Raw genomic sequence first — 14,010 nt, forward strand, 5'->3', positions numbered from 1 at the left:
AGAGAGAGAGAGAGAGAGAGAGAGAGAGAGAGAGAGAGAGAGAGAGAGAGAGAGAGAAGGAAAATACAGGCAGAAACTGTTAATATGATGAATATAATGTTACAAACCTTTTAGTTCTCAGAACTTCTTTTTGGTGCTCTGTTAAGACTCTTTCTTTTGCTTCTAGAGGAATGAACACGAAGTCCATAGTATTTTCTTCTTCCAAAGGAATGTTTTTGGGATTTGATTTTGACCCTGAGAAGTCTAGCTTTATCTTGTACGAGGAAAAAATATCAAAAAGAGAAAAATAGCTTATAAATAGCATGGAGTCTGTATCTCGGGCATAACACAAGAAAGAAATGATGCCCATCCCATTTACAGATGAGTAGGAGACCTTTCTGTTCGTGGCTGGGAAGGAGAACAAGTTTGTAAATTGCAAATTTAACCACCATTTTAAACAAAAGGCCCCATATCTAGACTATCATGATGTGCCTGTGTCTCCGCATTGATACTTCCTGTAACTACTAGAGATGCAACTGCCAAAACTGTAATTTGATCAGTAAACTTCTATGACTTACTTTTTTAGGTGCAATGTGAACATTAATACTTTCTTCCTCTGGCTCATTGATTTGGGCGAGGAATGAGTCCCTTTTTCCATTAGGATTTACAGTCATCCCACTGATGTTTGCATCCCACTGGGAATTCTCTGTCTGTTTTAAGATATTTAAGCATAACTTAATAAAAATAAATTAAAATACCAATCACGCAGCTGAAGTAAAGTTATATAAGTTGGTATTTACTCAAAGAAAACTGCTAATAAAATTCCAAAGTGGAATTAAAAAAAATATCAGAACTTACATAATCGGAATATGCAGTACTACTTCCCTCCATTATCTCACAGCTCTCAAAAGCAGGCAGTAAGAGTATGAATTTTTGTTTTGCTTTATATAAAACAGACCTGCAAGGAAGCATAAGACAGCAGTGAAAATTTGGAAATTGTGGTGATATTTAAAAATGTGTTTTTGTCAAAATGCTGATAGTTGAAGTTTAAAAAGCAGAATTACACTTTTTTCTTTAGTATTTATTCCACATCTTCAATTTCTGCTACTTAATATTCATATTAAAATAAAAAAACAAATACTAATGCAAATAGAAAAACCTGCCTGTTTTGCCTGAATGATAAAGTAATATAATAATGTATATATTGCTCATTATACATTTGTAATTTTGGAGATTTATCCAAGTAAATATGTTATTAAGAATAGGTTTACTACATTGAGTAATTCTATGTTGAGATACAGTATTACTGCAATTCCAGGCCAGATGATATTTCAATAAAATATGCTCAGAATTCACACAGAGGTTATTTTCACATATACTTTACTCAAATAATTACTTCCTCATTCATGTCTATCTTAATTAAAAAAAATGAAGAGAAAAAGATTAAGCATTTATAGTTGTAATTTCATACAGAATTCCCATTATCAAGTTTACGGTTACAGGAAGTTCTGAACACAAAACTACCATGACAGAGTGGCCTCAGCTCCAGATCTTTTTAAAAATTCCTAACCCTCCTAAGGCTGATTCTAGTTCTTAAGCAAAAATAAAAGTGAAACATTAATTCATAGCAAAAACCAACTCTCATAAAGTACAATGTCACAATACTGCATTGTTTAGCGATAGCGACCCCAGCAGTCCTTGTTGCCAACATGAAGCGAGGATTGCAGGTTATTAAGCGAAGGGCTTATGTAACTGCAGCTTGTGACTTCCTGCGGACTCCCCAAAAAACAGCTGTCATAGAAGCCAGCAGGAAGTCACACGTTCCAAGCAAGCCAGTGGGCAGATGAGCGCTGTGGAGTCCACCTAGCTAAAGGAGTGGCTGCCGAAGCAGCTTTGTGGTGAAGGAGAGGCACATGGGTGGCTGCTGTGGCATGGTGCATGTATGGCCAGGAGCACGTGCGGCAAACGGCATGCAGATAGTTGCTGTGGTGAGACTAGGGCCAGCACTGGCTGCTGCAGCCTGGTGTTCGCGTGACAAGGAGCTATTGAATAAGAATGGGGGAATGCTGCAGACGTGCACAGCATGGAGAACTACATCCCCGGGACCTCGTACCCCATAGCGAGGCTCCTCGGGAGGGAAAATATTGGGACCAGGAGTGACTGACAGGAGTGATTTGTGACCCTTGCTGCTGACTTTGCTTGTAAAAAGCTGGCAGGGAAGATTGGAAATGGCGATGGTGGGATGCAGCAACTGTCTGAAATGCAAGGTGGCTGCCAAGTGATTATGTAACTGTTTGGGGTCCTGAGATAGCCAGAACTTCAAGGACTATTGTTGAGTAACCAACAGTTCAGCACTATTGTAACTTTGAATGGTCACTGAATGAGTCTTTGGTTGAAATATTAGGAAAAAGTGATAAGTTATGCAAATTGTTTGTACTTGTCTTGCTGAAGAGGAAAATCATTTTATATATCCTTTTCCTTATTCTTTCTTTTCTTTCTCCCTCTCTTCTTTCTCTGCACATTTTTTTTCACTTTGTATATCTTATATTTTTCTTGGATCCATATTACTTTTTAATTTTTGCATGTTTAAACTTTAATAAAATTATTGACAAAAAACCAAGACGTGATCTGTCCTTCCTATGTTTTGGCTCCGGGGTGCTCAATTGAATGAAGCAACTGGTAGAAATAATAATAAATTTCTTCTTTCTTGTACTGCATCTTTGCAGGTGACTACAGGGATATGCATCAAAGCACAGGAAAAACCTAAACATAAACAGAAGGAATGTCTAGATCCAAATTATGCCATGTTATGCGATGGCATGTCTGTTTCCAGGTTGCAAAATGTTATAATAAGCACAAGAGTAAAAGATGTCTTACTTTAGATCTTCAGGGTATGTCAGGGTTACCGCTTTTCCAAATGTTGCATTCCAAAACTGAGCAGCATGGCTGCGTATCTGTTTATTCTTATTTAAAAACATTATGGTCAATAATGGACAAAGCTCTTCCAAGAGCTCACTGTTAAAGGATCCAGTATAGTTTGACTGCACACAAGTAAGGCTCTCTGCCAGTAACTTTTCACACTGAAAGCAAAAATGGTGAAAGAAACATTATTAATTTAAAAATATATATGATGTATTAATCTCATTTGTATTTACACAACAAACATATTGCCCTTTCTAATTTATCTCCCACTCTGATTAAATTTATAACAATTAAAACCCAAAACAAGTTATTTTCCAAAAGCAATTAGGCAATCGGCAACTTGGTTGAATTGTGATGACTAGATGGACACACCTATGCAGTGTGATTTATTTACTTATTTATTTACAAACCGTATATGCAATAAGCCTAGGTGGTTCATTGCATCACCAGTAGAAATAACAATAAAAACACATCACCCATACATGAAGCAGCACATTTCTCATCATGTCACTATAGTGGACCCCCAACGATTGGCTCCTCCCCATCCTAGCCTGATACCTTCGTAAAAATAACGAGATAGTTTGTCATTACATAAACCTCTATAGGATTCTTTTCTTGAGTTCTCAGTCTTACTCAATTAGCAGGAGAATAACCATCAACTGAACCTCCCCAAGGTAGAGATTTGCATGCATGAAGGAGGATATTACCCTTATCCCTACCTGTACAGAATATCTCCTCCAGATTTGGAGAGGCACGCAAGGAGGTGCAGATCTGCCTTATCAACCACATTTGGAAGTGATATAGAAAGCCACTGGTAACCAGGGCAGCCCTTGAAGGACTTGTAACCATCTTGCCTGTAAAAATCTACTTAAAGCATTTTCTGCTGCATTCTGAACCAACTGCGATTTCTGAAGGCCGTTCAAATGGCAATAATTCTATTTTGACAAAACTCGACCACGCTATCGATTAATCAAGATAAAAAGATGACAATCTGATATTGTTGTCAGAATTGGTCCCCTATTCTGTGCAAGTGTACGCTAGCTAGAAATGCCACTGCAGTCTGCAGTACTCTCCCAGCCAAATCTATAAGCAATCTATTCCAGAATGTGTCTGAATTGGGAATAACCCTCATAAAGAAATAAGTGAGCACTATTTATTTATTTATCTATTTAAAGGATTTATAAACTGACTCACTTCGGGGGCTTTAGGTGATGTACCAAGTCAAATATAGCACAAAGCACAATGAAGTAAAACCAAAAAAACCAAAAAAACCCGGTAAGCATATGTTTCTGTTATATGTATTAATACTATATTTGTTCTAAAATTAGCTCCAGAACAGCAGGATATTGAATATTGTTAGCATTTAAAAGACAGAAAAATAGCTTTTTTTCCAGATAAAAAGTACCTTGCTATCGAGTCCATAACTCATTCTAGATGGATTAGCAGACCTTGTAGAAAAAAATTATTTTCATGTAAGTATTTATTCATCGATAAAGTAACAACTGCAGTTTGATTACAATCTTAAGCTGAAATACAACTAATAGCTAAAATATACAGTAGATACTGGTTTAGTTAATAGGATACCCTAAATATATTAAGGAAAGGCTACACTGAGTACATTAAGAAATGATCTAAGTCCTGAGCACCAGTAATTATTCAACTATGATATATATTTTATATCCTGCCTTTTTATCCAAATGTTCGTCAAGGTAACACCAAAAGTGAAAATAAAAACAGAATTACTACACTAAGCTACTCAAGTCCATTTAAAAAAAAACAACAGCAGCAAAGAGCATCCCAGGAAAGTAAAGCTTTTTCCCTTTTTTTTTTTTAGAATGCAAAAAGAAAATTCTTTGCTTGCTGTCAGAAGATAACAGAGACAAACCCATCTACCAATGGGGGAATAGTCACTGAGAATACCTTCCTTACCAAATATGTAGGGACTCCCCTGAAGAAGTTAAAAAATAAGGTTTGTGTATAAAACTTCATAATGCTTTGACGGTCACATAAAAACAGGTTGTTAGACAGTTTATCTTTGTTACAAAGGTTACATATTGTCTGTAACTTCCCAATCAAGAATCTGGACTGACATCTTCAACTGGCTGAGCCTTCTAAACAATTTTTAAAGGCAGCCCAGCACTTTCAAATGAGATGCAGCTGAGACAAATATAATTATGTCCATATTAACACATATCAAGGAATGGGCCAATATAATTAAAAAGAATCCTCAGAGAAGAGTTAAGATTAAATTGTAGTCTTGTAGATACTTCCAGTCTGTAGCTCAATTAAGAAAATCTTAACTGCAAAATCCTGCAATTTTTTAAACAGATCTGTTAATGAGCATGAGTAAAAAAGAGAAGAAGTCTGCAATCAAAAACCCCAAATCGCATTTCTGTTTTAAGACAAAGCATTTCTGTAATAATTGCCTTTCTTTCTTAGCAGAAAAATGAGCAGTTTTCCTTGGTGAAGCTTGCATATTGTGGTTGTAATAAATGTTTTGATTATAAAGCTAGTTGGTTCAAGTAATTTAAAAACTGATATAAAAACTGGATTTAAAATGTGATGTTTTAATTACAGAGCTTTAAATTAGGATGCCACCAATAAAGTATATCTAGAAAGTCAAGAGCAGTACTAATCAAGGGGTTTCCCATGATTATGATTACATGCTCTCAAATCATTGTCACCTGTTAGGAACCACAGAGATGCTTTTTCTCTGGAATGATCTTCCACTAACCTGGTCCTTCAGAGATCTTCCAAGGGTGCATGTACCACCCCTGTACCTTGTCCACCCATCTTTAATCTGCTTTTGACCTCTTTTAATTTGCAGTCCTTATGAAAGGCCATTCAAAGCCACATGGATAACCTTCCACAATTACTTCAAATTACTTGTATGAGACAATTTCATCACAATAATAACATCGGTGTGCAACTGCTGCGTCAGCAAAACCCAGCCCTATAATGTACAAATGCTTACGTTATTTTTTCATATAATGCCGCTAAGGGTTTTGCAATAAATCCAAAGACAGCTCTGACGACAGAAGGCAAAGAGATGTGGCCAATGATATTTTGAAGAACGCCGACAATCTCAAAACCCACAGGAGCTAATTCTTCAAAACCAGACTGCTCAGATGCAAGCCTCTGAAGAGAGTTTGTCAATATTATCAGAAGTTTAATTAAAGAGGACAGCTTGCCAAGGGGATCTTTCTTCTTTTTGGCCCAGTCCATTGGTGTCTGTGGAGCTGAAGAACAATTTAACGTTAATTTTGTTTGAAACATAAAATGAAAAGTTATTCAGATTCCATCATACCTCATACCTATTAATTGCAATATCATTTGTGGAAGGCAAAAGATCATGCTTCTCTGTAACCATGTTCTAAAGCCTAGCTTGTTTTTATTAAAAGCACAAGTTCATGAGCAATGGGGCACTGGAGGGAGTATAAAACAAAGGATACTGTATTTATGACAGCTGCATGTGATTTTGGGGTCATGTGATTGCCACTTGTGACCTTTCCAGCCAGCTTCTGACAAAGCAAAGTTAATAGAAGAATTTGGATTTTGGCAAAAAGGGCACAAAATTGGCTCATGGCCATGTGATGGCTCAATAACTGCATTGCTGAGCGACAGATGTCCTGGTTGTAAGGTTGTGGAAGAGGTGAAAAAAATATAAAAGGAAGAAAAAAAGAGCTAGACCATTCAATATTACAACATTTCATACTAGCAAATCTTACATCTATTTGTTGGCTGATATTTCTTATCATAAGGTGCAAAATTGATGCATTCAACCATGACTGCTGTAATGCAAGAGAGCGCATCCAACATAGATTGATTCTGAAATAGAAATAAAATAGATTTGTCAAGACAGCATTAAAAAGAGACAAAGAAATACATGTATACTAGGATAAGGGGTCTCCACTTACAAGATGTGCTTCATCTTCTAATCCAGATATTATTTTGGCACACAGGTCATCACAACATACGTTATCTTCTGCTGTTGGTACTAGTAATGCACAGCGGGCAAATGCTTTATACAGTTCTGACCAAGAACGCAATAGTATTTTTGCTGTAGACTGTAGCAAAACAAATTACATTTTACCAAATCTCATATTCTAAACAGCAAGTACTACTATAGATATTCAAAGTTTCCTACCTGTGGAAATTCAGATGAAAGTATACAGTTTACTGGTAGCAACAGTGCACTGTAAATTGCACTGAAATTATGCTCCAAAGCATCACCTTGATTTACATCATTAGTCTAAGGGGGGGAAAAAGTAGTTCAAATTGAAAAATCTTCAAAATTTTTAACATTCAAAGCATTTAAAACATTGTACCTAGGCTGACACAATCTGAACTTTATACATTTAAGACACATGGAAATCTTAATATTCTTGTTTATTTTTTAAATCTAGTTCTGAAAATTATTTTTATTTCTGTAGTAACATTTTGGTATCTCTAATTGATACTTAACTAGATAAACTAGTTCACTATACCTGTTTAATCCATTCAATTAATGGGTTAATTATAATACTCCACATTCGCCACAGATAATTCTTATTTTCCAAGTACATGGCACTCTGACTCATAATTGTGAGTACAGACTCAGTAAAAGACAGAGGAGACGTAGGGCCGGACAAAGCACATTCCACAAGAGATTCGTAGTTCAAAAAGAATCTAGTTAAGAAAAAGTAATTAGAATCAAAATTAAAGAGATGTATTTTAGCAACTAAATATCCAGTTGGACATAGTCAAATTAATGGTGGTAGTTTTAACTTTTAGAGATGGGAAGAGTAGTGAAGTTATACTTTTAAGTAGGATAACACTACCATTTGTTAATGCATTATTGGACTTCACGAGGGTTATTTTAAATAAAGTAGCATTTTCAAATAAATTCCGGTTCTAGGATACAGAATTTTAAAAACTATTTTTTATTATCAAATAGAATTTAAAAAAAAACCTGTTCTGGAGTACCTACTTTTGACTCTGAACTCCATATTCCAGAAGATCTTCAAAGAATAAGAGCTGAAGTAAGAATAGTGCTGGAGTTCCCTATCAAGAAAAGAAAACCTAAGTATTCGGGCTGTAAGTCTACTATTCACTGGAGTATTTCAGAAATGTAAGGTCTATTCTGCCTTACCAACCCTACCCATCGTCATCAGCTTCAAGACTCAATTTCTGTTTTAGAAGTCAACCAACATACTTTTATTAAATAATTCAACCCCTAGATATTACCTTGACATTATAAAGGTTTACTATGCGCCCAGGATTTCTTCCTAGCATCTTGGCTGGCAAAATTATGTAAATTCAACTGCCCAATCTTTAGATCTTCCTGCTCTTAATTAACATGTGAATTGTGTCTAAATTCATACTGCCTTTAAAAAAAAATATTCACCTTCTTTCAGGATTTATGAAAGTTTGCACATGCTCTCCACTGAACGTTAGTTATTTGAGCTTCATGCGGATCCTACTAATATTTAAAGGGAATCTAGGTGACAAAATAACACGGAAGCCTGGTGACTGTTTTGTAAGTAATCCAATGTGAAATATGTCAGTATGAGAATATAATTACTTCCTTCGAATCGTGAACTGTTTGAATTAATTTTAGTTACGATAACTGCACCTAAGTTTATCCTGTAATCAATGATCAGTCTCTCATGTTACTCTGCAGGAACTTTAACCCACTTTTCTATGGTAGATTCCTTTAACTCAATAACATCTGAAAATTCCCTAACATGAATTGCTCTTTCCAGGTCTTGCCCTCCTTTACAATAGGGTTTGGGTAGGACTTTTTCCGCATTTAATAGCAAGCAAACTATCCTTAAAAATAAGTATGTTTGGATAATTAATATATAGAAGAGAGAATCTGTGTGAATGTTGCAATTAATACACAAATATTTGGATTAAATGAATTCTTTTCCTTCAAAAACAAAAATACTCAACCACGACAATGCAACTTAGGGAGCAGTAGTAGACTGCCTTTATGTGCATTCCTAACCTAGTTAGTTCTTTCTTTCTCTATGCAAAAAATGAATTCCGAGCGCTGTGCAACGTATTTCACCTTCCTGACCCTATGAGAGAGAATACCATTTTTATGGCACTTCGGAGTATGTTTCTCATTTGTGCCACTTCCGATTTTTAACTGAGAATTAGTACATAGTATATTTGATATGCTGCTGCTCTGGTGGAATAAAGTTATAGTATACAGAAGGATGGGGTCAACTCTTGGGATTAGATATTCCCTTCCTAATGGATATACAATTGAAGACATTTTTGTTTACATGGATTATTTGTTAAATCTAAATGATGAGTGCATTTCTATAAAGAAAAAAAAAACGATTAAAAACAGTTCGTGGTTTTTGAACAGTACGAAAGCTCAACTGGCATGCTCTCACACTGATGTATTAATCTTTATCTGACTGACGTGTTAATCTTTATCTGGGAATGTCTCAATTTCCACTCAATGTTTTAGACTTAAGCAGATGGATGTGACATTCTGACCCATCAGCTTTTGATTTCTGCTTTAGGAGAGGGTCACCTTAACCAATGTGTAAAAATTCCATATCCATTCTTGTAATAGTTTAGGAATTTAGGATGTAGTAGGATTAAGAGAACCACTTATAAATACCTATGACTGAAATCTTACCAGTTATATCTCTTTTACAAAATAAGGCTCATGTGGCATACCATGCTTTGTGTAACTAATCTGAGCAGTATCACACACCATATGCATTATACTTACATTCAGAAGATCCATGTCAGCAATCAGATAGGCTGGTGATCCCAATACTTTTGGAGGCAGTTCTTTAATAGCCACTTCTAACAAAGACTAAAACAGAATACAAAGTATTTTATTTAACAAGTAACAAGGTAAAATAATTAATTGGTATTTATATCAAATCAACGCTAAAATTAGAAAACACTATTCTCCTTTGATAATACATTGTTTATTTGAAAACTATATTATAATGAAAAAACTCAAGATTACCCAAAGCAGCATTCTACTGCACAGGAAATAAACACTATTTATAGCTTATATCTTATCATACAAATATGACTTATCCAAAGTATTATGTTGTGTATGTGTACATATAATAGCAAAATCTGCCCCTGAGCTTTAATAAATAAATAAAATGCTGGAATCACTCTTGTAAATATATAAACCAATACAGGAGAATATTTGTAACTCAGGGTTGAAATGAGGGGGGGTTTCCTGGGTGTTCTCATAAGCATTAATGATTTTACCTAGTTTGGCTAATGAGACATCTTGAAGAAAACAACCAAACTCACAGCATCAAGGACCCCTCAAGTATATAAACTTCTGAATAGCAAAATATTGCCTTGAGCTCTAATAAATAAATAAAATACCAGAACCACTCTTATAAATATATAAACCCCTAAAAAGGATATCCAATTTAGGGTTCATTTTATATAAGAATGCTGAATACTATCAATTTAAAATTCACACATGTAAAAACTCTATCGATACTTACCAATGAGTTTAGTACTGGCAATTGTTTTGACATAATAATGTTTTTTAAAGTCTGCAACAACATGGTTAATACTTCTGAATTCGACCGCTCTCTTTTGTTGCCTAGAAATAAGTTATGCATGCGGTGGTCAATCAGATCTTATAACACTAGACCCAGTAACCAGCTTCATACATTAATTGCATTTTTACCCAGATCCCATTTTGGGCAAATCACTTCTAAATAATAAAGTTTAACTGCAAGCTGTGTTCAAACATGGTATGTACATGGTACACCAATTTATTTAGATAGCCATAAGCGTAAATGAATAAATTCAGTATCTTCTCACTTTCATACGGTCTCTGTACAGTTGAAGCATATAAACAATTATTACCTAGTTCAATTGCAGCTTTCACAAAACCAACTAATTCTTTCCATATAGCAGTGAGCATACAATCTGCAAATCAAGGTGAAAAATCAGTAGGTAGATTTATATTAACAAACATTGGAACAGGTGCCTGAAAGATGCTGACTACTGTACTATAAGAAGCTTTTTTAAAACAAAAAAAAATGCCCACTGAAGAATTTTCTGTGAGTAGAAGAAAAAAGCCACACACAACTGGGTAAGCTGTTTACATCCAAATCACCATGGCAGCCATTTCCTCCCTTTTAAAAGTCAGCAAAAAGGTTTCTGGGGCTTATCTTGTCTGGAGGGAGACAAGGAACTAATTCAGTTTACTTTTCAGGAATGGTAAAGAGCAAAGAAGGAAAAATGGAATAAGTCTGCAAGGAACGGTCCAGTCAAAGACTCAAAATACAATCCCAATAGAGTACAGTCAGTAAAATGCTCAGCTCCATCTATCTGAGCAATTAAAATGAGCTGTGATTTATCAATTTTTTCCTCATCTTTTTTTCTTATGACTTGCCTCTTTTCCACTTTAAGCCTGATGGCGAGAGCTGTCTAACTGATTTATTTTTGATTCATTTAGTTATATTTATATAGTATTCCTATACTTAATGCCTTTTGTCTTTAGAGTTGTAGATACCTGCTTTCAATAAATACCTAACCTGCACAAAAAAAAAAAACTTACCAGAAATTTCTTTTCCGACTGCAATGAAGCCATCCTGAGCTGCATTTATGAAAACACTGGCATGTTTGCAGAAGAAGGAAAGACTGGTAATTACTGGGTACTGAAGAGGTTCTATATAAGAAGGCAGTAAAGAACTATTATCACTGACAAAAAGTATGAGAATCAGCAGTTTTTAAAAATAAGTAGTATTTTACCTTGTTAAAAAAATTATTTTACCAAACAAATAGTTACCTAAACTAAGTACAATATTATTTTCCTTGGCAAAAGTCAATACTTCCTGTCCCTTAAAGAAGTGAAGTAGCATTTCAATTCCTAGAATCTGAATAGATGGAATGACAACAGCTCCTCCGATGCTAGCATTCTGAGTCATCCTTGGACTGGCAACATTTCCAAAAGGGAAAACCCCTGAAATAAAAAGTTGCATTTTTCGTCTCTCACTTCTAGCAGAGAAAATTGTTCATATGGAGGGAAAAAAGACACCCCACCCCATTAGGAGTAGCTTGAAAAGATGGTTGATGGAAATGACGTTGAAGATCTGATTACGTCTCATGCTTCTAACAATAGGATTGTACTTCAAAGCTTTATGCTTCTAGTCACTGTATTTTATTTAGAAAGTTTCCCCAAATGTGTATGACAGTATCTTCCATTATGGACCTACTGTATGCTTAAACTGCAGCTACACAATTTTAAACTGCAGTGCTTGTTATTGATATTATCTTAACACACATCAAACTTTCAAAATATCCTACTTTGCAAGGCAAATTCCTTAGGACAGATTAGGAGTGTGGAACAAATGGAGAATTATTTTTTTTTAAACCCAGAACAAACCAACACATTTTGTGGGTTGTGCTGAACCATTTCAGGTCAGTGGTAGAACTGAGATTGCCCTCCTCCTCCTCCTCCTCCTCCTCCATGGCATATCCCACCAGTGTGGTCATCATCTCCCAACCTTCCCAGTGGTTCCCCTCCTTCCCCTCAGCTGCCAATGTGCTTGTACTGCTTGCTTCATACCTGATTTTTGTGAAGAACCTGGTATAGCTAAACTCTGATTAGAAATGAACCGTGATGAATTTCCTTGTAGCTGAGAGGCATCCAGGCATAAGGTGTTCTGAATTAATGGTACACCAACCTAAAAAAGAAATACTGAAGCGTAAGCCCAAAAATAAAACAAATGGGCAGACCAGATCTCAATAATGTATTCTATCAATAAACAAGAGATGGTATCTACTGCATAAAGACATTATTTACTGAAGGAGACAATGCATACAAGAGGACAACTAATATGCCAGATACTACGTAGAAATGTAAATAGATCTGTAGTAGATGAAATATAGCTTCAGGCACATAGCTATCTGTTGTGCTGTTTCCGGATCACATTTTTTAAAAACTACAGCACTGATTTAAATGCAATTTCCAAACTTATAACCAATTCAGTTCTACTTAATTCAACAGAGCAAAAATCCCTAGAGCTTTTAATACTTCATTATTACTTAGTAATTACTAATTTAATTCATTTCATTATAATAAATCAATAAATAATATAAATCAATACATTATAAATTCAAATATTCTAACCTGAACAAGGTTCACTGACTACCGTGATGATCATGAAATATTAGGATATGTAAATATTTTAAAACTGTTACATCTTTTGTGAGAAAATAGAAATCAAATAGAAATCTAGGTCAAAGAGCCTTTCCGATTTTAACTAATGCTCAATATTAGCTTAACAACAAATATTAAGTTACCTGTTCAAAGTGGACTGGAAGCTGAGATCCAAGCCTAATTAATAAATACCACCAAACTTCAAGCTTGGTCACTGCCAGAGTTTCAGTTCTTACATGAATAGAGCTCAGTGGTTGCATTAGCAATCTCAGCCTTTTTGCGCTGCATAATATATCTTGAAAAATAGAAATAGAAATTATTATTATATCCAATAGAATGAGAAGCAGAGTTTAATTCTTTTTACCTCACTGGGTTGCCATTAATTGAAAATGGATTTGCCTAACAAATATAGCATCCCCTTTTTAAAAAATATTTTTTATTGAAGATTTCAACAATTCTAAAAGGTAAGCCAAACTAGTATCAGAAAGAAAATATAAAATAAAAATATAAATACAAAATGCAAGAAAAATAAAGAAAAAAGAAAACCAGCAGAAAAACAAGAAGCACAAATAAGCCACTCCTTTCATATGAGTGTTTCAGGAATATAATAATTCTTACGCTTGTATAATGATTATGTATTTGAATTCTATACTTCCTACCCATCTCCCTAAAAGCTTCCATGAGCTGGCTCATGGGGAAGGCAAATAATCCAAAAAAGTACTGTAGACACCTGTCTCTGAGGAACAGAGAAAAGAAAGATTACTTCTGATTTCTCACAAAAAAAGAATGGCCACTGCAGACAAGGGACTTGCTTAACAACAGCTGCAAAAAGTCACATAGTCATTTGCTTAATGATCAGCACAACTTACAATCATAATTCCAGACTAATTAGTTTTAACTTGGGGACTTCCTATATACCTTTTCCTAGACTGGGTTGGGGAATGTCTTTCAGT

At 35.0% G+C, this 14,010-nt stretch overlaps 1 protein-coding gene across 1 annotated transcript in view; it reads right to left on the bottom strand.

The window, feature by feature from the left end:
• The window catches only part of LOC107299610 (telomere-associated protein RIF1), a 25,990-nt gene extending 12,643 nt beyond the window's left edge, over positions 1-13,347 (bottom strand). The window contains exons 1-18 of the mRNA XM_015828972.2: positions 13,201-13,347; positions 12,464-12,581; positions 11,684-11,857; positions 11,453-11,563; positions 10,756-10,818; positions 10,386-10,486; positions 9,635-9,721; positions 7,871-7,944; positions 7,389-7,569; positions 7,049-7,153; positions 6,819-6,968; positions 6,630-6,729; positions 5,876-6,140; positions 4,307-4,349; positions 2,857-3,059; positions 838-937; positions 558-689; positions 108-253 (exon numbers count right to left, since the gene is read on the bottom strand). Of these exons, the coding sequence (XP_015684458.1) occupies positions 108-253; positions 558-689; positions 838-937; positions 2,857-3,059; positions 4,307-4,349; positions 5,876-6,140; positions 6,630-6,729; positions 6,819-6,968; positions 7,049-7,153; positions 7,389-7,569; positions 7,871-7,944; positions 9,635-9,721; positions 10,386-10,486; positions 10,756-10,818; positions 11,453-11,563; positions 11,684-11,857; positions 12,464-12,581; positions 13,201-13,317 (2,270 nt within the window). The 5' untranslated portion in view covers positions 13,318-13,347. The remainder of the gene's footprint in view (positions 1-107; positions 254-557; positions 690-837; positions 938-2,856; positions 3,060-4,306; positions 4,350-5,875; positions 6,141-6,629; positions 6,730-6,818; positions 6,969-7,048; positions 7,154-7,388; positions 7,570-7,870; positions 7,945-9,634; positions 9,722-10,385; positions 10,487-10,755; positions 10,819-11,452; positions 11,564-11,683; positions 11,858-12,463; positions 12,582-13,200) is intronic.
• Positions 13,348-14,010: the final 663 nt, after the last annotated feature.

The sequence above is a fragment of the Protobothrops mucrosquamatus genome, unplaced genomic scaffold (assembly GCF_001527695.2).
Source record: "Protobothrops mucrosquamatus isolate PMUCROS unplaced genomic scaffold, P.Mucros_1.0 scaffold5192, whole genome shotgun sequence".
NCBI lineage: Eukaryota > Metazoa > Chordata > Lepidosauria > Squamata > Viperidae > Protobothrops > Protobothrops mucrosquamatus.